Source organism: Ochotona princeps, chromosome 32 (assembly GCF_030435755.1).
Source record: "Ochotona princeps isolate mOchPri1 chromosome 32, mOchPri1.hap1, whole genome shotgun sequence".
NCBI classification, from domain to species: Eukaryota; Metazoa; Chordata; class Mammalia; order Lagomorpha; family Ochotonidae; genus Ochotona; species Ochotona princeps.
Window position 1 is genome coordinate 9,972,956 of NC_080863.1, and position 20,739 is coordinate 9,993,694.

The 20,739-nt window shown below is 40.9% G+C and overlaps 1 protein-coding gene across 1 annotated transcript in view; it reads right to left on the bottom strand.

Annotated features, from left to right (window-relative positions):
* The window catches only part of MAGI2 (membrane associated guanylate kinase, WW and PDZ domain containing 2), a 902,006-nt gene that overhangs the window by 180,895 nt on the left and 700,372 nt on the right, over positions 1–20,739 (bottom strand). The window contains exons 8-9 of the mRNA XM_058657499.1: positions 19,894–20,015; positions 17,539–17,721 (exon numbers count right to left, since the gene is read on the bottom strand). Of these exons, the coding sequence (XP_058513482.1) occupies positions 17,539–17,721; positions 19,894–20,015 (305 nt within the window). The remainder of the gene's footprint in view (positions 1–17,538; positions 17,722–19,893; positions 20,016–20,739) is intronic.

A 20,739-nucleotide genomic window follows, 5' to 3' on the forward strand; every position in this document is an offset into this window, starting at 1 on the left:
CCCCAGGGGAGAGGAAACCGTTAACCTGAGTAAATAGCTTGTCTGTTGATCACAGTGTCTGTGATGAAACCAGCAAACCAACCAAAGGGTAAGATACTACAGGAAGCCTCCGTGCGGGACACCATCAGTGGAGATCATCAGGAAGTGAGGAAACTGAGATGTGTGAACTTGCTGAAAAACTCAGCACCCTGGGCCAGGGAATAGGAAATACAAACTGTAGACTCAGAATCAGGTTTGATGAGTCCAAGAGTCAAGACCTTTGCAGCTGGTATGCAGCTCTGCTCCTTAGTACCTGCTGTTATGTTATTTTATGGGTCTATTTAAAATAATATATAATTGAAGAGTTGAGAGAGAGAGCGAGAGGGAGAGAGAGAGGTCTTCCCTCCACCGATTCAGTCCCCAAATGGCTGCCACAGCCAAGTCTGGTTCAGGCAGAAGCCAGTGGCCAAGTTTCTTTCAAGTCTCCCACGTCAGTGGGAGGGCTCAAAGACTCTGACCATCCTCTGTTGCTTTCCTAGGTCCATTAGCAGGGAGATACAGAGGAATGTTTAGAGGAATGGAGCAGGTGGAATTCAAACTGGCATCAATATGGGATGCTTGCACTCCTGGAGGCAACCCAACTCCCTTGTCACAGCGCTGTCCCCCTACTGATAGACCTCTTGCCATCAGAAGCTTGGCACCCTTTGCACAAGGTCCTTAAGCTGTTTTACCCTGGAACTATCATGCACTGTAGAGGAACCAGACAAGTTAAAACCTCTAAATGTTTCTCTGCTTTTAGCCACCCTAAGCTTCTTTTCTCCTTTTGGAAATGTACCTCTGTCTTCCCCAAGCTTGTCCTTTGAGACACAACTCTGGTGCTGCTGCTATTTGCTATCATGAGAGCTTGCCTGGTCATTGGTCATCAGCTGAATGCTATTCCTCACCCTCTCTGCACAGAGATAACTCTTGGTACTGTCGGTGCTGCTGAACAGGAAACTCCGAGGGGCTGAGTGGGGAATGTGTCCGACTCTCCAGGATTGAGGACAAAGGTAACAGCCTGGTCTCCCCTGCATTGTACCGGGTCCTCAGTCAGTCATGAAGAGTATCCATGGAAGCAGCTGATGGCTTCCTGGATTACTCTCCTACCCAATCAAAACTTGTTACTGTGTTCTGTAGGAGTTTACAAAGTGACCCTCAGAAGTAAGGGGGCATTGAGGCACTGTGTGTTATACCAGCACCTGCAGGGTCAGCATCCCATTGAGTGCCAATTTAGAGTCCCAGCTACTCTGCCTCTGATCCAGCTCCATGTTAATATGCTTGGTAAAGCAACAGAAGATGCCTCAAGCGCTTGAGTCCCTGCCGTCCTTGTGGGAGACCTAGATGGAGTCCCAGGCTCCTGGCTTTGGTATGGTCCTACCCTGACCATTTTGACTATTTGGGGAGTGAACCAGTGGATGGAAGAGTCATATTCTCTCTCTCTCTTTCTTATTCTTCTTCCCTCTCCTTTTTATTTTTTGCCTTTAACCTGGCAGTAACAACACAATACATCCTTAGAGATTGGTCACCATCTCAGAATCTGCAGTTCCTTTTCCAGGAGCTCCAACTCCCTTTGAACAAAAAAACCAAGGATATCAGAAGGGAATGGAATGCCCCCTGCCTTTTGTATTTTCCATGTTATTGCCTACATGAGAAAGAAATATTCCCTTTAATTCCCATTCACCCTGTAGCTTTCCCCCAATTTTTAAGCATTGCAGTTTGCTGGATGTAGCCATTTCACTATTCATAAATTGTGGATCTGAGATCAAAACACTGTTTGAAATCTGGAATACATTTTTAAATCACTTATAAATAAATGAAATATAAAGGAAGAAACAGAAATGATGTGATGTAACTTTTGCCAACCTCCCTTCACGTTGCATTACCTGACCTTTCAGAGAACTAACATTTGCTCAGATAGGGGAGAAAAAAAAAATCTCACTTTTGACATATTGAATCTGAAAGTGTGAAAACAGTCATCGCAAGCATACTGGCGTGGTAACAAAGAGAAGACCACGCATGTTTGTTGAAGTGAGTGGAAGTGGATGTGCTAATGTAGTTCGACCTCACCACTGGGAAGGACTTGAAAGCCTTCTCTCTGAGTGAAAGGAAAGGCTGATTTGTAGGTCCTTGTAAGTGCCACAAGCCTCGGCTGGAGTTTCCTTTATTTCCTCATCCAACCCCCTTTAATCATGATTCCTGTGAATGATGCATTCAAGCAAAAGCATGTCACATGGCAGCAAATGGGCTGCATGGTATACTTTTCCTAGAGGGTGGCATCTAAAATAACAGTACTTCCAATATGCTTTTTGTTTCTTCAGTTTAAAGCCATTTTTCACTTGGGCTACTGCCTCACCAGTCGACAATGGTTTCTTGTCCATATTCCAACTATGGGCATCAAATAATGTGCTATCTAGAGCATTCTTTTCTGGGAAGCTGTCATCAAGTCATTTAAAGCAAAGATGGACTTGACTGCCAAATATTAATGAAGTTTATTGGTAAAGTGCTATGAGGCACATGATTTCCCGGGATATAAAATTATGGTTTTATGCACTCATTTTTAGCACCAAATCACCGTACTATTTTTTTCTGAGATGCTGAAAGATGTTCTAGCTGTCAGAAATTCTGGAAAAGTAGAGCAAGTGGTTTCGCACCATACAAATTCTCCCAGTGATGATCTTACATGGGGCATTCAGGATGATTTTGGTCCAAAATAATCATTGACAGGTGTGGGGTACACTCTTTGGTAATGGTCACTAACCTTCTTATTTGATATAGATAAAATCACTTGTTAATGTAATGTGTTAGCACTTGAGGAAATAAAGTTTTGAGTTTGAGAAATAAATGTACATTTAAAAAAATTCACATGCTTGTTTTGCTTTTATAGAGATTTAAGTTCTTCTGATGACATTTACAATGTAAAATGAAGTAATGAAGAAAGTTATGTACCAGAAGACATAAGCTAAATTTATTGGTACTCTTGAGAATTGAGTAAAATAGACTTGAGCTATCCTAAATTAAATTTACCCATATTAAGTTATTCACTCCGAGACGTCTCGCTCTCCATTTGTAGCAAAATGATTAGTACAACTTAATGTTTTTATACTATTAATCACCTTACAGATATCTGGTACTTTGTCTGTAATGAAGGAGTGATTTTATAAGTACCTAGTCCTCAGATAGTACTTCAAATAATAACACACAGCATTAAATGACATTAGCCCAGTAGAAAAAACTGGGTTAACTTCGGAACCACATTCTGAAAACAAATAATGTTGCGATGGACATTCTGTGCTGTGGACATTCTTGAAGTAATGCACTTTGTAATAACATATTAATTGAATGCAGTATTGATTAAGTGTTTACTGATGTCTCTTTGGCATGATTGTGTATATAATCATGATAGTTTAAACCTCTCCAGAAAAGCTAGGAAGTTACATTATAGGGGAAAAGATGGGAAGTTACAGTATAGGACTAAAAAGGACTAATGTGGCAAATTTATTTTCTATAAAAACAGCTCAGGTCTTGTCATGGACCACAGGGAGCACCTATCAGAACAAGAAGCACCTTGGAAATGTCAGCTCTTGTCATGCGTGCCACCATGGTGGTGCTTGAGAATGACACAGAAGGAGGAAAGATTGTAGAGCACAGAATTTGCTGGAGTTTCTCATGCTCTCAGGATAGGAACAGGGTACAGGGAGAGATAGCTGAGACGGGCGATGGACTTCAGCCACAATATGAACTGTCTGTGCGTTAGCGCGAGGGAACAGTCATGGCACTACTTTGGATGTTTGGAAGGCGCTCTGGCAGTAAGAATATCAGTGTGAACAAGCAGCTGGCCCGCAGATGGCCTCAGTCTGAGTACTGTTGTTCAGTTTATTATTTTCTTGCTTGGTAACTTTAACGAGGATTCTTTTTTTTTTTTCAACCAATTACAGTAATTGTATAGTATACCCAAGTCGAGGTCCAGGATAATTAAACATTTTATGTTGCTACTTATTATCCTTCTGACTATGTACTCTCTGGTATACATATTCATTAGAAATCATAAAATTAGCTGACCGTGCCTTGGTTGGCACTTGTGTTTGGACTCTGTTAGATGGTACTTGATTGACGGTGGCTGTTTATTCGAGAACAGGGCATGGATCTCCAGAGTTAATTATTGTGCATACCCATCTATTACAGATGGACTTCATCCAACTTGCTTATTTGGGCATGAGACAGAAAGACCCCAGGAAGACGGGTTGAACCTATGTTGGTGATTCACAAATGGCTTTTACTATGATGTCAGAGATGGAAAGCACTAGAGACATAATGTCATCTCTCATTTATGTGCGGGAGATGAGTTTCCAGGTGTTCAGGTGACCATGTCATATTGTTTTTCCACTTGGAATTCACTGTGTTGAATTTTGCTTTCATGCTAGTTCATGGAGTAAGTGATACGAGCTGGTATTCAATGAAAGACATTGCTTACGGAGGATGACAGGGTTAACTCGACCAACATGAATCACACCGTGTGGCAGCATTGTCATTTCTCAGTAGAAATAAGAGTTGACGATAGAATTCATAGACCCTGTTATTCCTTTTATTTGTTACAATCGCTACTATCCTATAGATTTTAGTCATGCTATTCATACCAGGTTCCTCCCTGGAGCTCCAAGCATGGATCAGGGCATTATTGCTAGTTCATTGAGTCCAGATAAATTACAAAGCTCCTAGCTCACAGACACACATCAGCAATTATAGGCCCAGAGCAGGCTACACATCATGCCAGAAACTGGTTTTAAAGGATATTATCATTCTCAGGCAATTAATTCAGATTCTATTTTACTCAGAACTGGAAACTATTCAAATAAGAACTAAACGCATACTAAAAGGCTAAGAAATTAAGCCTTCAAAAATCAGGGAGTTTTTTTTTTCCCGCTTCTCTGCCTCAATATCATTTAGCTCTTTATTTGCTTTTATTTTAGTAAGTTTCTATCATTGGTGATAATTTTTAGGTATAAGTGCATAGTGTTCATTTGCTGGAAGAAGTTGTGGTTATCTGTTTCTTTTTAAAAGATCTGTTTGTATCTTTTCAAAGAGTAACAAAGAAAAGGAGAGAGAGAGTGCAAGTGAGTAAATGAGAGAGATGACCACAATAACTAGAGCTGGCCAGACTGGAGCCAGGAGCCAGGAACTTCATCTGGATCTCCCATGTGAGTGGCAGGAGCCCAAGCCCTTACTTGCATATCGTAACATAGAGCTGCTCAAAGAATCTTCATCTATTAGCTTCTCAATGAATTTTTGCAGATTCTACCTTATCACTGGGAAGTGGGTAATCGTGTCTCTTTGTCTTTGCTTCAGCAGGCTCTCTCAATTAAGCTAAATAAAATTCTGTAAGATGTCATGATTAATGTTGCTGCAAGTCAAGAGGAATTTGACTAGACAAAGAAAAGGAGAAAAGTCGTGGCTAAGGATTTGAGCAGAACTTGAACTGCCAACCCAGAATGAGTCTCTACTGCTAAATCTGCAGGTGTTATAAAGTCTATACAGCAAGCAGATGAGCAGTCAAGTACCCAGACCCCAGGATTGCTAAATCCCACATTTCTGGAGCTTTGCCAAATGTCTTTCTCTTTTGCTTACAAACGGTGTAATAAATGAATAGATTCCCCACTCTTGCTTCACCTATAACTTCCTGAGCAACAATGAGGTTGCTTTCCTGAAAGAATTCTGAGCTATTCATAAAGATTCATATCTGAATTATTGGCTTTCCATTTTCCCAAATGACCAAACATATCTTGTTTTGTTTTCTAGGAACATTCAACCCTTTTGGAATGGAACAATGCTGCATGAAACGGCTAGAGAATATTGATCCCTGTATTCCCGTTCTGTTTTATCAATGGTTTAGCCATTACAGTCTCACAAAAAGAAGCTCTCCTTTAATGTTGAAACATGTTCCATGTATTCTTGCTTTATTCTTGCCTGCTGCAGGGGAAGGTTCCCTCCAATGAGTTTCTAAAGAAGTGCTACTCTATGTACCAAGGAGAGTATGAATGGCAAAATGCCAAGTGTCTTGTTGTCAGTTCTGAGCAACAATTATCCATCAGCTTCTACGTAATGATTCATTAAAAGTAAGAATACACCTCAGCATAGTAGGTTAAAACAGGAAAATCGGCATATTAACATATTTTAGAACGTGAGATCATAGTCACTCTCTTTTCCCTATGCTTTAAGCCCGGAAGTTCACTGGCAAAGAGGGTCAACCACACCTAAGTCTAAGACATGAGTTACAAAGCCAATTCTCACGACTGACCTTCAGTGGATCTCTCTCTATAATTAACTTCTCTAATAAAATATGAGGATCTCATTTCTTACTTCTGTATGTAAGTTAAAGACACTGACACTTTTTTCTTTTTCTTTTTTTCAAATTGAAAAACACCCGATATGTTTGGATTGGCTTAAAAACGTCAAAGATGTTTCTGTGTTCTATGTTGTCCCGAGACAAACATTGGCCTTAGGTCACTTTTAGTCTTAGGGTCACTTTTTTTCTTCTAGATTTATTTATTTATTTGAAAGGCAGAGCTATAAGTAGAGAGAGAGGCAGAAACAGAGAAAGATCTTCCATCTACTGGTTCACTCCTCAAATGGCCTCAGTGCCCAGAGGGAGCTGGGCTGGTGTGGGTCTCCCTCCAAGGCACAGAGGCCCAAGCACTAGGGCCATCTTCCACTGTTTCCCAGGCACATCAGCAGTGAGCTGCTGGGATCTCAACTGGTACTATTAACAGATGTTGGTATTACAAGTGGTATGGCTTGACCCATTTTACTACAGCATCAGCCCCTTAAATTCTTTCACCTGTCCCTTGCTTCAAAGTAAATGAAGTACTTTTCTGGGATGTGTAGTTGGCAATGAGGATCCTCAGAGACCTACCCTAAATCCCACTTAATGACACCATAGACCAAGTAGTTAGGTCAATTTTCTAAGTTTCCAGAATTCATTTTATGGAAGTCCTTAGGCCCCTGCATTAGTGTGGGAGCTGTGACCATTTGAGAAGTGAGCCAGCAAATGGAAGATAATTCTGTCTCTCCTTCTCTTTGTGAATCAACCTTTCAATAAGTAAATAGATCTTTAAAAAATATATTTAAAGCTTCTAATGGCATCAAAGCTTCGTGATCAATATCCACATGCTTGTTCAGCTTGAAACCCAAACAGGCAAGCAAACTTGACTACTTCTTCAGTTGTTTCATCTACTGAGATGAGAAGGAACTCTGACCCCACTGCCAAGATATCTGTCATTTCTTCTCCTCTTTCTTCTCCCACAGTTGGGCCCAAGGCTTCCAACAGGTGAATGGCCAGCACTTAGTACCTGGCAGCAGAGCAACAAAATCACTAAGTACTCGCACCTCTTATCTACCCATGGGTTCCATTGCGCTTCTTACTGATGGGCCCAACAGGAAGCTACAGGGCAAAGAAGCCTCACTGATGTGGTTCATAGAGGGTCTCAGAAGGGGTGGGTCTGGAGAGGAAAATGGAAATAAGTGATCCCTTGCATTTCTCATCTTCTCTTCTGATTTCTGTGTCTCTCTTTCCCCATGCTTTCTCTCTTCAGTGATTCCAGAATCACCTTTTGATCAAAATCATTTTGGCCACTGCACATTTGCTCATGTTACTGCCCTGCTCCATTAAGTTTCCAGTGACCTTACAGCTCAACTCTTATTTCTCTTTTCTATTTTGTCTGCCTAAGGCTTCTGGTGTAACAGACAGCTTCACGGTTCTCATTGTGCCTTGGATTCGGAGGCTTGCAAGCAGACTGTCTTCATTTTTTTTTTTTAAAAGATTTATTTTATTTTTATTACAAAGTCAGATATACTGAGAGGAGGAGAGACAGAGAGGAAGTGGAGCTGCCGGGATTAGAACCGGCGGCCATATGGGATCAAGACAAGGACCTTAGCCACCAGGCCACGCCGCCAAGCCCTGTCTTCATTTTTTAAGGTGAGACCTACATGATGGTTTAGCTCCTGGCTCTTAGCAAGTGCCTGCCGAATATGTGGATGCGTGCACGTTTGTGTACAAAGTTAAGAATGCTTAAAACCCTCTTGATCTTTCTCTGGGGCACTGTGTGAATCACACTTCTTCCGTAAAATCTTTCCTGGCCTTTCCAACCATCCCTCTTCTTGGAAGATACCTGCTGCTCTATGTTCTCTCAGCTGGCTGCACACATCTCTCTTAACATGAGTCTCCAGGTGTCACTGCAATTTGCACACAGTCCTCTACTGCTTCGCTTCTTCAAATGTTTCTTTACAGGCAGACACCTTATTTTCTGTGGATCCCCAAGGCCTGACACCTGGTGTGTGGAGGATACTCGGTGAGCATGCATAGGGATGGGGGAGCCATACGAACAGAGAGAGCAATTCTCTTACCTCCCATTACTACTCTCATTTCATTTCCCACACCTCAATGCAATCATGGGAAGACTCTTAAGTCACGTCTGGCTCTAATATAGACACCCTCATTAAAATATTACATGCAGAATTGATGTAAATCTCTTGTCCTTTGTTCTCCCTAGCATGGGCTAGAACTGGGAATCTTGAGCTGGGAACTCTGTTCATTCAAGTGTAGTTATTCCAGCCACGTTAGGGACAGAAAGTAAGGCGTGTCTTTACATTAGCTGGTTGAGTTGCATTCTTTTCCATGTTGTGTTCTGTTTCCGATGCTGACAGACAGTCCCTGTCCACTGAAATGGCAGGGATCCAGAGGCTGGATGCATCAATTGTGGGCCTTTTTCTTTAGACCAGTAACCTTTCATTTGCAAAAGCTCTTGCCCTGTTGGAGCATTGGCTAGTCTGAGTGAAAGCTAAATGTTCCTTGACTTGTAGGCAGCAAACTTGAGAGGTTAGACAACATGGGTGGTGCAAGCCAGGGTCGGGTCTGCAGTCATTTCAATCATAAAACAAACAAACAAACAAACAAACAAACCAAAAACCTCTCATAGTCTTGCTATGCCAAATTCTGAGTTTCACACTGCCTTCACTGCTGGGTCTTCTGTCAGTGCTGGATTTTTTTCTCCAATTCTCTTCTTTCCTAATCTGATTGGCCTGTGCTGATGTCCAATGTGCAAGCCAGCCACCTTCTCCCCTTCATGTAGGCAATGTCAGTGAGTAATTCCTTGGTAGCCTTCCCACCCACTTGCACTGAGAAGGGGTTGGTAAGCATTCCTTGCTTTCCTATAGAGACAATAGCATCACCTCTTGTACCCAAATACAGCATCCCACAGAAAGAGAACTGCCCTGAAGATGCTCTTCCCTTCTTCTGCAGCCTCTGCTCATGTGGTCTAGGGCAGGAGTGGAGGGTTCAATTGTGGTAGGGCAGCCCAGCAGTAGGACTCAGAGGAATGGGGGCTTAAGAGCTGAGTCTATGAAAAGTAGTACCCAGAATCCCCTTACAAGATGCTGAATAAATGAAGGAATGAATAGATGTAACTATTTTGAATAGTTACTAACAGATGGGAATTCTGATGCCATGCAGCAAGGTGCAAGCTAGGTGCAGTGCAAAGTAGAGCAGTATTAGGCAATGAAAGAAATCAGATGTCCTGGACTTTTGGCTCAGGCTCACAACTCCAGCCTGCCGCCTGTGTACAACTTCTCCTTCTGTCAGCCACGGCAGGTACTTTTAACATTCATTAAGAATGCCACTGCACACCGTCATGAAGAGTGCAGAACGACTGCCGAAAATCAGCTTTCTACATTTTAGAATTTGCAACTCTGAATAGGGAAGAAAATGTCATTTCTGCCACAGACATAGCATCTTGTCTTGCTCTTACATAAACTCATTGTCAGGCAATCCTAGGAACTGCCTCCACTTGCCTCTGGGCCAAATGTCTCATTTTCAGAGACAAATGTCACCTTTTCCATAGGAAATGACAGGTGGTTTTTTTTTTCCAAGGGAAAAATGACCTTTTTATTTTGTTAAAAAAAATCTCGAGGACTCAGGCCTTGATGATAAACACGGAGACTCGTTTTATATCTTTTACTTTGTACTTGAGGTTCTACTTTGTAAACTCTGAGATTGTACCTGTCACCACTCAAGGAGCCTATAGGCAAATGTCAATGAGCCGACAGTCCTGGCATCTTGTTTTCCAGGAATGTTCCCTGCACACAAGAAGGGTGCTTGTAACTCCAGCTTTTACTCCTGTAGCTCGGACATACACATATGCACATTAACTCCTTCCTCTGGAATTATAATCTTCTATAAGTTCTTGAGAGACTGGTCTTAGAAAATGCCAGTGTTGCTACATAGTGTGCTTAATCACTGTGATTAGAAATACAATAAATGCTTCCAATTACATTTAGGGATATAGTAGTTTTAGTAGTCCTTTTTTCCCCACACACAAAATTTTCATTCTCTCATAGGAACAAAATATATAGGTATATATATATCCTGCACCCTTCCCCTGCCCCCACCGTGTTCAGATGAGAAAACAGGAAAGACAAACAGTGAGAATCAAGCGTGATAAATGGAGGGACTGTCATTTGAAAGAGGAAGAGAAGGGCTACAACAACGATGGTATAGAGAAGGCCGTTCTAGGTGATTAACTGTGGTTCACAAAACTACGTTTCCACTCTTTCGATCAGTATCTCATAAAGAGTTGAAAATTCTTTCTTCCCTTCCTTACAATAGCTGTCCTCATGAAGACATGGAAAATCCACCTTACAGAGTTGGTTTTTCTAGTAAAGTGGGGAATTTGATGATGGCACTTGAGATGGACTGTGTGTGCTTTGTTCGCGCATGCACCCTTGGCTGGAGCACGCGAGAGGCACATCAATCACATCGGATGCAGGGAGGATGCTTCTGCAGCTGCAGCAGTTCTGAGCTGCAGAATTATATGTATCCGCAAAGGTCTGCTTGGTAATGTGTCTCCTGATGACTTCAGTTAAATTTCTTCATGTAGAATGCTAAGAGATGAATAATCATGAGCTAAGATCTAAGCGTGAGCTGAAGAAACGAAAGATGTGTTTCACTTGCACATGCCAGTGGATGAGGATACAGAAGTATCTGTGTGCGATCTACAATTCAACCAGTCATGGGTCTCTTAAGGATGTGTACTAACACCCTATAGGAATATTTAATTCAGGGAGTTCCGTTTTTCTTAAACATTTACCTCACCTCGTGCATTCTCTAGATAATCTGTCCTCTTCCTATTATTATTTTTGTTCATTGTGACTCGAGATTTTGGAGTGGGTCTCTATGTCAAAGTGTCATAAAAAAAAAAGGAAATCTTAATGTTTTGAAATGGGTTTAGCAAGCAGGGATTAGCATCTGATGGCACACATTCAAAATTTAAAATAAAAATTAAAAAGAAAAAGAATCCAATGGCACATCTAAATGGAACCCAACCAAGTTTTCAGTGACACACACACACACACACACACACACACACACACGTTGGAATGTCCACAATTCAACTGCCAGTCTGTCAAGGTGGCACCACATTTCTGAGAATTTTCACTGCTTCTTTTACATCTAAAATGATTTATTTGATTTATTTACTAGATTGCAGAATAAGGACTTTTTAAAACAGAGATTTCATGTGTTATGTCTTAAATGACTATCTCGATGAGAAGTTTTGTTAAGTCTCAGAAAAGTCATCAATAACCATCTCTGGGGAACATAAATAATTAAAGCAGAATTCATGATTGCAAAGCCAATCGTGTGCCTCCATGGGAATCCATGTTAGGAACTCGGTGGTGTATAGTAAGATTTATTCCCTTGCTCAGTCAGCCAAGGAGTGTCACCATATCCCTGGTCGTGATCCAAGTCTTAGGGATTTATTAGTAACCAAGTCAGAGGCAGGTCCAGGCAGGTGTCAAGGAGCTTATAGTCAGGAGTGTATGTGTGTGTGTGTGTGAGAGAGGGAGAGAGAGAGTAGGAAGGATAACAGTAAGAGTTTACAATTCATCTAAGAGGAGGGAAGTAAAAAGTAATGTCTTTTATAAAAATTAGGTGTTTCCTAACGAACCAAAGGCTCCATTCCATTAGTTAAGGGGTGAGTGTGGTAGAATGTCAGAATTTGACCCCGTAGCAATCCAGAGAGGTCAGGTAAATCTTTGCAGTTATTTGTAATTTTGTGGTTCATCTGTAAGCAAGAAAACTGGACCCAAATTTAAAAATGATTAAAACTTCTTCATAAGTGTGCCAGTGACCCTGTATTGCAAATTAATATAAACATTTTGTATAGAATAATTTTAAAATATTGTAGATAAAAGTACATAGATCTGCTCTGATTTTTACAGCCTGAAGGTACTTTTTTTTTTTTACCTTCAAAACAGTAACAAATATGATTCCTTCAATTACAGTGTGACTCAGGTAAACGGATACCAGTATGAAAACTAGGTAACTATGTAAAATGGACAAACTTTCTATATTTGTGCCAAGGTACAAATATATATATTTTTCTTCTGGTTCACAATAGAACTAGAATAAGATGTGTAGAGTCATCCCTTCTGAAGTGAGCTTTTTGTCTAGAATATGAATTTAAATGACGGGTGCCTAAGAACACCAGAACAGCATGTAAAGCAAACACATGTAAAGCAAAAGACAGAAGAGGAGATGAGAAAAAGCAAAGCACCATGATGGCATTTGCGTTACAAAAACCTCTTACGAGAACCAAATGAGTTACTGAGTTTTAAGAATTGGTACAACAAATGTTCTGCATCCTCCCAAGTGGTTTGGTTTGTGGTTGAAATCAAGTCCTTTGCCCATGGTGGGATGTGTATCACTTATGTCTACATCCTCTTTGGAGAAGAGTGGACCATATGTGCTCACTGAGTAAGTCACACATCGCCAGCAAGGACTAACATTAGCAACTTACTAGGTGTGTTTTACTGACAAGTTAAGAAAGCACAGTATTTATTTCTTCCCTATTAGGGATGCGAATATCGTCAGCTGCTAGAAGTTGTATTTTCTACCTTTTTTAGTGCTCAAAATGTTTTAGAGGCACCAAAAGTGCAGAAATGTTTTCAGAGGCAAAAGTGACGCCCTATGAGCAGATTGCTTAGAAAAGTAGCTACAGTGACTATGAATCTACGCATCTTGCTAGATCAAAAAACTTTAAATTGAGTCGTTCTAATGCCTTCGTTTATTTGTATGAGAGAGATAACACACACCTGCTTACCCACACTGGATTCTCTCTGGGTCAGTTTTTGGGTACAGATTTTAGTTTGTGTCCCCACAAGCCATGGATATTTCTTTGCTCAACTTGGGAGACTGTCTAGAACCAGCAAAGTTGACAAAAGCATGTTTATGCTTATTTTGATGTCAAATGAGATTTGTGTATCTTTTAAGCATTCAGGATTCACCTTTTACGGTTGTTTATTGTTTTTGTTCATTGGGGCTTATTTTATATAGGAAATCACTACAAAAGAGGAAAATAATTTCCTGCCCAATATGTACTTCTTCTAAAAATATCAACCAAAAACTAGAAAGCTAATTTACTTTTGTTTCGATGGGGAGCTACCTTGTTAATAAGCATTGACTAGGCTCTATTGTAAAAGGTAAATTCAGCATTCAGCCCAGACAGCTAGTACTTACTAAGCACTTGCTATTTGCCCAGCACTGTTTTATTGTCTAGAGATAAATATGTAAAGAAAACATTAGACAGGAAAACTCAAAGTTTAATTGTGTAAAGATTTCTCTGAGAATTGCATTAGGCAAGGATACATGCATTTATGAAGTTTGAAAGTCATTTATTTTCTTTTATTTTGAAGGCAGAGGAGAGAATGAGAGAGGGGGAGGAAGGAAGTAGGAAGAAAGAGAGAGACAGAAAGAGAGAGAATCCCTCAACTAAAGGTTCAGTCCCCACTCACCTGAACCAGTTAGGGTTGGACTAGGTCAGAGTCAGGGGTCAGTCTGGGTCTCCCGTATGGTTAGCTAAATAAGTCAGTCTCAAAATCACAAATATCACATGTTTTCTCTGACAGGTGGTAGTTAAGATAGAATCCAAAAAAAAAAAAAAAAAAAAACTGAGTAGGAATGAGATTGTCATTTGTGGTCCTTGTTTATACTTCAATGGAACTGGTGCCTTTTTACTTTTAACTTGTTCAAAATTAGAATTGGTAGAGAATTAAGCCTGTACATATGGAGTGAATTAAAATCACATCTAAGGACAAACTGGGGAAGAGAGGAAAGGGAGAGGGGGTGGAGGAACAGGGGAGTAAGGGAAGCGGAGGTGCCTTCTTGCAACTATACCTACTGACTACATAAAATGTATCTCTCTATTAAAATATATTTTTTAAAGAAGATCCTTCTGGAGGGTGGGCTGGAGAGAGCAAGAGAATATCTTTATGGTCTTAGAATTATGTTCATAAATCACATTGAATCTAAAAGAGATCGGATTACTTGAAATATCAGTTGCTACCTTCCACGTTGTGCATTAGTAGGTATCAGAAATCCGCAGCCAAAGCAGGACTCTGGTAGGGCACAGAGCACCCAAGCAATCTTAATGGCTAAGCCATACCTAGTTTTCTTGTGCAACTTGAGTGTATACCACTACCTACCAAACATTTTTTTGACCATTTTTTTTTCAGTGCTTGAGCATATACACCCACTGAAGGTGAAATACTACTGAACACTGTGATGGCACAGAAAACCTCCTCCAGGTAGTCCTATGGCCATGTCTTTGCAATTCTGCCTTCCCCTTGCACAGCCTTCCTCTCCTGTCCAACCTGCAAATGTTCATTCATCATCTCAAACTCTCTGAGCCATCATCTTCTCCAGTAGGCCTTCCTTCAGGACCTTCCAATAGATGCCACCTTTCCTTTTCTGTCTGCTATTTTTGTACTTATTATTTCTGCATGCATTTAAAAAAATTCATTGATACACGAATTTGATAGCATGCCACTCATTCCTATATTGTAACTGTACTGAAAACACAAACATCCATCTCTTTGTCTTTCTAGGAACCAGCAAAAGCGTGGCACGAGAAAATCGTTACATATTTGCTCAGCTGAATTGATGAGCCATTCTCACTGGTGGAGCCTGTGGAATTGTCACAGAAATGTGTTCGCATGTAGCTTAACATGTTATCACAATTACAAGTCCCAATAATATTACACAACTGGCAATATACATCTCTTTTCCAAAATTTCTGTTGCTTACCTTTGTGTCAATTTTTTGGTTGTTACACACTTGTCATATGACATTATTTTTACTTGATTATGTGGCTGAGGCCCACTTATAGGTAAATTCCTTGAGAGTCAGATCAGGCAGCTTCCAACATTAGCCCTGATGTTGAACAAGTACTTGTTTGATGTGTAGATAGAGCACTAAATAGGCACTGATCAACAGAATAAAATCCCTGGTTCATCTCTTTCTGTTAGGACCTGTTTTGTGATGATCCTAAATGAGGAAGACCTACTAAATTCTCTGTGACTTTGTTCTTGAATCAGATTAGTGAAATGAGTAAGAAAGGAAAATGATTTGCCAAATAAATACTTTCACTTTGCTTTTAAAGTTTACGCCAAAGGAAGTCTTTTCCAGTTTTCAAACATGAAATGATGTGTTGCTGGGTCAGAGATTACAAAAGGAATTAGACTTGCAAATATTTCACTGGAGTACAGAAGTTTGGTGGATTCTTTCTACTCTCAATGGAATTAATCCTATAATTTCCCTTTATGCTAATTATAGGCAATGACATGTTTCTAATGGAGTCATTTGCTGTTTGTGATGTTCTGAGGCAATAAGAAATTGTGGATGACTAGTAGCTTTTACCAAATAAACAGTACCTCAAGACACTCTTTCGCTCCCCTAGAAAATTATGCACATTTCATGTTATTCTATAACAGCAGTATTGGCAAATGTGATGAGTTGGTTTTGAAATTATCTCAACTTTGAAGGAAATGGGACATTTATTATTGGCATTATTGCTAACCAGTGAGTGGCAGAGACAAACAGACACATAAGAGCACCTGGAAAAAAAAATTGTTCATACAGAAACTATATAGCATTGATAATACTGAAAATTAAAAATGTTGGAAGACCTCAATTTTATGTTGTCTCTCCTTACGCAAATCACTTGAAAAGTCATGGATGAGTACTTCATTAATACATAGGTCATAAATATGGCAGGACTTTTCCCAGCAAATTCTCTAATCTGTATAACTACTGGGACCTATTGACTTGAGAAAGTGAATACTGCAAATTAAAACACTGTTAGAAAAATGTGAAAGTGATGACAGATTACATTTCTCTAGAGAAAGAGTTACTACTTTCAACATTCTTTCTAACTTGGAAAAAACCGCTACATTCTTGAATCAGCACTTAATTTCTTCATTTTTTTTTCAGTCAAGGAAATTAATAAGTTATATGATTCACCCAAGGTCATGGGCCAGGTAGAAGGATTTAATATTAGACTGTGAAATCAGAGTTCATTACTTTTTTCCTCTTCTCTGGGAACTTTTCATATTTCATATTTTCCTGCCCTTCAAAATTGGCTTCTGTATTTCCATGTGAAATTAATTTCAATTATAATTTGAACAGACATCCAAGTAATTGTATATGAAAATTAATTTGTAAGGACTAAAAGAAATGCCCCACATATTGAAACCCTGCATAGGGACATGGAAAAGCTCATGCCATTTTAAAATTTTCCCCATGAAAATTTAAAGACGAGCCTGCATATTTAAATGCAGGGGCATGAATATTTAAATGTCCAACCTGGGCAGTCTAGCATGAGAATATTACAAGATTAATATAGAGTTTAAAAAAAAGTCACTGACAGCATATAAGTTAGAAGTGTGAAATGTTCATCACAAGTCTAAGAAGAAGGTCTGGTGATAAGTTGAGAAAGTGTCAACTTCGAGAGTCCATTGAGCTTGGCAAAGAGGGATGCGTTGAAAATGAGCCAGAATGATTTTCAAAGTCGTTTCCAAGTAACTTCAACCTGATAATCCTTAAGTTGGTGGGGAGAAGAAAGTATGACTCTCCCCACGTACAGTAACCTCTTATATTTAACTAAAGGGCAAAAGACACTCCTTATACAAGGGGACTTCAAAAATGTTCATGGAAAATGAGGTGATGTGAACTTTCTATGAACATAACAAATATTTACTAATTTATTGTAATGATAGAGTAACAAAGGGAGAGGGAAAAAGAGAGGAGAGGGAGAGAGAGAGAGAAAGAGAGAGAGAGGGAGAGAGAGAATTTTCCATCTATTAGTTCACGCCCCAAACAGTCACAATATAAGGGCTGGACTAAGTCAACGTGGACTAGGAATTCAGAATCCCATTGAAGTCTCCCGTGCGTGAGGTAGAGACTCAAGCACTTAGCCATCACTTGCAACTCCCTTCCAGCATGTGAAACAGCAGGGAGTTAGATCTAAAGCAGTGTAGCTGGAAGGTGAACTAGGCACTGCCATGTGGCATGCTGGCATTCCAAGCGGCAGTTTTATGTGTTGCCCCACAATGCCCGTTGTTCCATGAATGTTTCTGAAGCCCCCTTGAATTTGCAGTGAGAAAAAAAGATGCTGTGAAATAATCCGGGAGACTCACCTGTTTCCATTTTCCCATCCTGTGCGGCAGGTCCATCAGGAATCACACTTTTGACCTGCAGAAACTCATCGGGCTCGTCACCGCCGATGATGGTGAATCCGAACCCCATGTTGCTCTTCTTGAGGGTGGTACTGAGGAAGGTTCCCTTCAACTGGGAGGCATCCCGGGTGAACAGCGGCTTTTCTAGGTTGACCCGTATAAGTTAGAAAAGAAAAGCACATTTAAGGTGAGTTCTCAGACTAAAGAAGAATTTCAGAGAAGAGTAGCAGTCACGGGGTTAGGGGTGAGGTCCTGCATAATTAGGCCAGCAGGTGGTGACCACGGCAGAGGCAATTAGAAAGTCCTACATGTGCAGGGAGAAGTCCCAGGCATCCAGGAAAAGAAAAAAAAAAAAGAGCTTGTTGGCTCAGGGACACACTTTTTGCCAAGTCCATGTTTCCATGCAACAACGAACCTTCTTACACTTAAATGGGGCTGAATCCACAGCAAGCCAGAGCCTCCAGGTAGAAGGCAGAGGATGGGGGGTCAATGTCACCCAGATGCAGCTGCATGGACACTTCTGTTCTGAAACACTCGCTTGGGGCCAGGTGGGCATGGCTGTCCTGCTCCAGGGACAGGGGGAAGAACATGGACCTGGACTTGCTGTTGTTTTAAAGTGTGTAGGAACACAACATTTCAGCATGCATGGATATCACAAAAAAGGGGGCAGGGAGCGTGTGACTACATGGTCATAGGCCCGTTCATTGTTAGAAAAGAGAACCGGGATGTGGGACTGAGTTAACTTTTTTATTTACCCTCCTCTATTGTGAGACGTCATAAAATAACCAGACACGCAGATTTTTAATAACCCTATTGTCTAGTGCACTCTAAAATGTGAGCAAGAGGCAAGTCACTGTTTTTAGATAGCCATGAATGTAAAGGTAACACGGATTGTCACAACAGTTGACATGTGCTAGTCATATGCCTAAATCACTCAAAGAAAACTTTGCCCCCACTCATTTAGTCTGCCCACTAGTTTGTTGAATCATATGCTTTCCAACCAATGATCTGTGATGAACCTATTTTCAAACATATCAAATGTTTTAAAGGTACTAGTGGTACCTTCAAACAGAATTAATATCTGTTTGGATCCCCTCTGGAAAAGATGGACTTTTTGAAAAGTTGCTACTTCTTGGCTGATACAATTTGATATTTGTCACAGCCAAACTTGGTAACTGAGTTAAGTGTTCTATAAGACACTTCTGTTGTTACATTTTGGGTCATACGGAAGAAGCACACAATAAAGAAATAAGTCATTATAACGGAGTTTTCCATGTATCTGGCTTATTACATGTCATGTACAGCTTTTTTTTAAAAAAAGAGGGACGGGCCTGGCACAATAGCCTAGTGCTAAAGTCCTCGCCTTCCATATGGTTGCCGGTTTGTGTCCTGGCTGCCTCACTTCCCATCCAGCTCGCTGCTTGTGACCTGGGAAAGCAGTCAAGGACAGCCCAAAGCCTTGGGTCCCTGCACCCACATGAGAGACCCAGAAAATGCTACTGGCTCCTGCGCTTGGGATCAGTTCAGCTCCGGTTGTTGTGGTCATTTAGGGAGTGAATCAGCGGATGGAAGAGCTTTCTCACTCTCTCTCTCTCTGTAAATTTGACTTTCTAATATTTATTTATTTATTTATTTTTAAAGAGGGGAAAAAACAGAATCTAACCGATCGTCACAGTAATGTTTGCAATTGGAACCCTTTACATTCATTGAGCTGTGTGCTGTAGTGGGCAGGCGTGAACACTGTCAGCAAGCAAAGCCTCTCATGTCTTTTCATTCACAAGATGTGAACATCTGTGCACCAACTCCTCCCACTACGTGACTCTGAGCTGTGGGCAGGTGCAGCAAGCAGCCCTGGGACATACCGAGGGGCCAGGATCTCCCTGCAGGGTAGCGGCGATAGTTGGACAAGTCATTCACGCTGCGTGATCTCTCCCGGGCAGCGTGGGGGCGGAAGGGTTTGAGTCTGGGCAGTGTTGATGAGGAGCTGCCTACTGTCACAAAGGAGAACATGTCTTCATTCTTGGGCTTGGTATCTCAAGGGCAAACTTAACCCGTCTCTGCAGCTTACAGTCCACTGTCAGAACCCATTCATCTCTGCCAGCCAATGTGTTGTAAATTCTTACAGGGCACTACCGGGATTTAACTCAAATCTACGGCTACTAAATGCATTAGTTTACCCACGAAACCAACACCCAGTCCAAGGTGATAAACAGACTAGGCAAAATGCAAATTGGTGTTTCAAAATGGTTCAAGCTATGGGCATACTTGGGCCAGCAGACTGCTAGACAGTCAGTGCATGCCAACATAGTACCTTACCTCGGAAACCTGGGGCCTGCAGAGGCTTTGGTCCCAGCTCTGTATGGGGCATGTTATGCTGTTGTAACTTCCTTTTTGCTTCCACGACAGGGTTTTCAAACTGAGTTCTTCTGTTTATGTGGCTGTAAAAAAACAAAAAGGTGTGCATTAGGATGGCGGGGGGGGAGAGACAAAGTCATTTAACAGAGCATACATGTATAGTTCAACAGAAAGCAGGTGGTTAAGGGACGCCTTTTCTGAGTACAAAGAGGTGCTTTTCCCAGCACACGCTTGGGCTTTGGATGAGCTGGCAGGTGTACTGCACATACTTCTGTGACACACACAGAATTATCCAAGGCTCCATCATATGTTACTGCATTTGCATCATTCATGATTCCATCGAAACAACACAAGGAAGTACACTTGACTTCTGGTCTATGGTGTCAATCTGAGATGAGTCTGATGCATTAAAATAAGTGTTGAACAATTGAAATTTATGCACTATTACGTTGAATAGATGATCGTTATCTAAGTCCCCATATCCACTAGGACAAATGTGACACAGTCTCTGATAACAGTAGATCGAACAGAGTTCCTGCATTTTACAATCACACTTGCAGGTTGGAAGCCAGAAGATTTCCAAAGATATTCATGGAAGTCTTGGAATATCTAGGTAGGGTAGTTGCTGGAGAAAGCAATGGAAAGTAGAGTTGTCACATTTGACATGGCAGGAAGGCAAACTCCTAGATTGAGAGAGTGAGTGGCTTAAATTAACCTCAGTGCAGCTAAACTGAAGGCTTGGCAGGATCAGAACACTATGAGTTCTTAAACAACACACTGTTGCCAATTCAAAGCTTCTTATCCATG